General features: G+C 39.6%; 1 protein-coding gene across 1 annotated transcript in view; it reads right to left on the bottom strand.

Moving 5' to 3' along the window:
• Nucleotides 1-719: 719 nt before the first annotated feature.
• The window catches only part of LOC118750029 (40S ribosomal protein S11-like), an 8432-nt gene continuing 7032 nt past the window's right edge, over nucleotides 720-2119 (bottom strand). Inside the window, exons 3-5 of the mRNA XM_036484765.1 lie at nucleotides 2073-2114; nucleotides 1793-1998; nucleotides 720-1121 (exon numbers count right to left, since the gene is read on the bottom strand). Of these exons, the coding sequence (XP_036340658.1) occupies nucleotides 1088-1121; nucleotides 1793-1998; nucleotides 2073-2114 (282 nt within the window). The 3' untranslated portion in view covers nucleotides 720-1087. The remainder of the gene's footprint in view (nucleotides 1122-1792; nucleotides 1999-2072; nucleotides 2115-2119) is intronic.

The following is a 2119-nucleotide window of genomic DNA, read 5'->3' as shown; positions in this document are numbered from 1 at the left end:
CGAGATGGCTGAGTCATTTCGCCCAAAGGTAATATGGGTTCCGGGACACTGCGGCATAGAGGGGAATTGTAAGGCCGACGAACTGGCGCGACTTGGCACGAAACTTCCTTTTGAGGATATAAATGACGAAATAGGAATACCCTTGCAAACCTGTAAGCTACTTATCTCCGAGAGGCTCACTAAAGTAGCGAACGAAAGGTGGCAGGACGAAATCACCTGCAAAACTGCCAAACAATTATGGCCGGTGCTCAGCGCCAACCGCACTGGCCTACTACTGAGTCTAAATAAGTCCAATATTAGATTATTAGTATCCGTCATAACAGGACACTGCCTAATTGGCAAGCACGCCGATCGACTCGGCCTACGCTCACATGACTTCTGTAGAAGCTGTCAAGATGAAGAAGAGGAGGAAACGATTCTCCACCTGTTGTGCCAATGCCCTGCTCTATCTAGACGAAGACTCTCCACTCTCGGTAGGCAATTCTTCGACAACTTGGAGGACCTTAGATGCGTCGAAATCAGGGATCTTCTAAAATTCGTTCAAAGTTCAAAATGGTTTTAGGAGGGATCGGGAGTTGCTGACCCAACATGCGGCATCACAATGGGCCCTGAGCCTAAGTGTGTCTTATAGACGACCGCGACAACCTAACCTAACCTATACATTTATTTTTACCGGCAAAACTTGATTATATAGAAAAACGTTGTATGAACAGATTAAAGGAATTGTAATTTTTAATTTTTTTAAATTTGTTTGAGCAAAATCGGACTAGTGGTTCTCGAGTTATGTCAAAAAAAGACCACCAAAGGTGACAATTTCCCCTATATGATAGTTATATATATATCTCGATTCCTAGACGTGACCCAGCGAAACGCCGGGACACGTATAACTTCTTTTTTACCGATATAACATTTCCCGTTGGTTTCATCCCATCCCGATTTTGACTGTCGCATAGTGTAATTATAGCTGGAAATGGTGTCTGGACACACAACATTGCAAGTTGATAAAAGCGTTGTAAGAATAGTCAAGTAGGTTTGGACTACAATTTACCGCATATTTTGTTGGTATCGCCATGTGTGCCATCGAGAGTTATGCACTAGCAACATTATCAAGGAAATTTTCGCTGTAATAGTCACGTACAAGGGTATTCACATTAAAATCGCAACAAACAATGATATGATTATAATCAACAAGATACGCAGACATGACATCAAAAAACGGACTAATAGGGAATTTACATGATTAAACTTATCAGCATTCAAGCTACGAGCACTGAAGTGCGCTATGTTAAGGCCCCTCTGACGACTACAGATAACATTTAACTTAATTAATAGCTAATTGCTGACTTCAAAGTTATATAGGATTAACATTACTTGGCTAAGAAGCATCACATTGCTATATACAAATGTTTTAAATACAAATTCTATGCTATTGACTTTTTGAATTGAGATTTTTTCTTTCTTTTATTTCTAAACCGTAACTGATGGAAATGTCCAATATGCGCGACCACGTTCAAATGTTGAATTGGAACTTAGTTGCTCAAATTGAGCATTTACATCAATTATAGTTTAGAAATAAAGCAGGCTGATGCTTTGCATCAATGCATTTAGGAAATCAGCCAACCTTACTTGTGCTGCGTCCATATTTAAGGGGACAGCGAAAATATGTTTTGCAGAAAAGAAAACGCCATAAGACTAATGTTCTTAATCTAAACATTCATGAATTCCCTTGATACTTGCATTGCCACGTCTTCTTATCTATTGTTGCTGTATTCGTATTTAATAACAAACTTACCTGAAGCATGGTGAGCAATGAACACTCATATTCCTATGACGCTTTTCAAAACGGCTGTACTTGCGAACGAAATGCAAATAATCACGTCGAATAACAATAGTGCGTTGCATTTTACATTTACGGACTGCTCCTGTCAAAATACGACCACGAATGCGCACATTACCAGTGAATGGACACTTTTTGTCGATGTAAGTACCATCAACGGCCTAAATAAAGAAAATATTAAATGTATCTTAGGTTTCGGCATAGAATGCATGGAAATTTGTATAGTTGAACTTACTTCACGGGGGGTTTTGAAACCCAAGCCAATATCGCGATAGCGACGGA

This window comes from Rhagoletis pomonella, unplaced genomic scaffold (genome assembly GCF_013731165.1).
Source record: "Rhagoletis pomonella isolate Grant_MI unplaced genomic scaffold, Rhpom_1.0 Rhpom_scaffold_00115, whole genome shotgun sequence".
Classification (NCBI taxonomy): domain Eukaryota; kingdom Metazoa; phylum Arthropoda; class Insecta; order Diptera; family Tephritidae; genus Rhagoletis; species Rhagoletis pomonella.
Note: the sequence above shows the minus strand (reverse complement) of the source record. Positions and strands in the feature narration are given on the sequence as shown.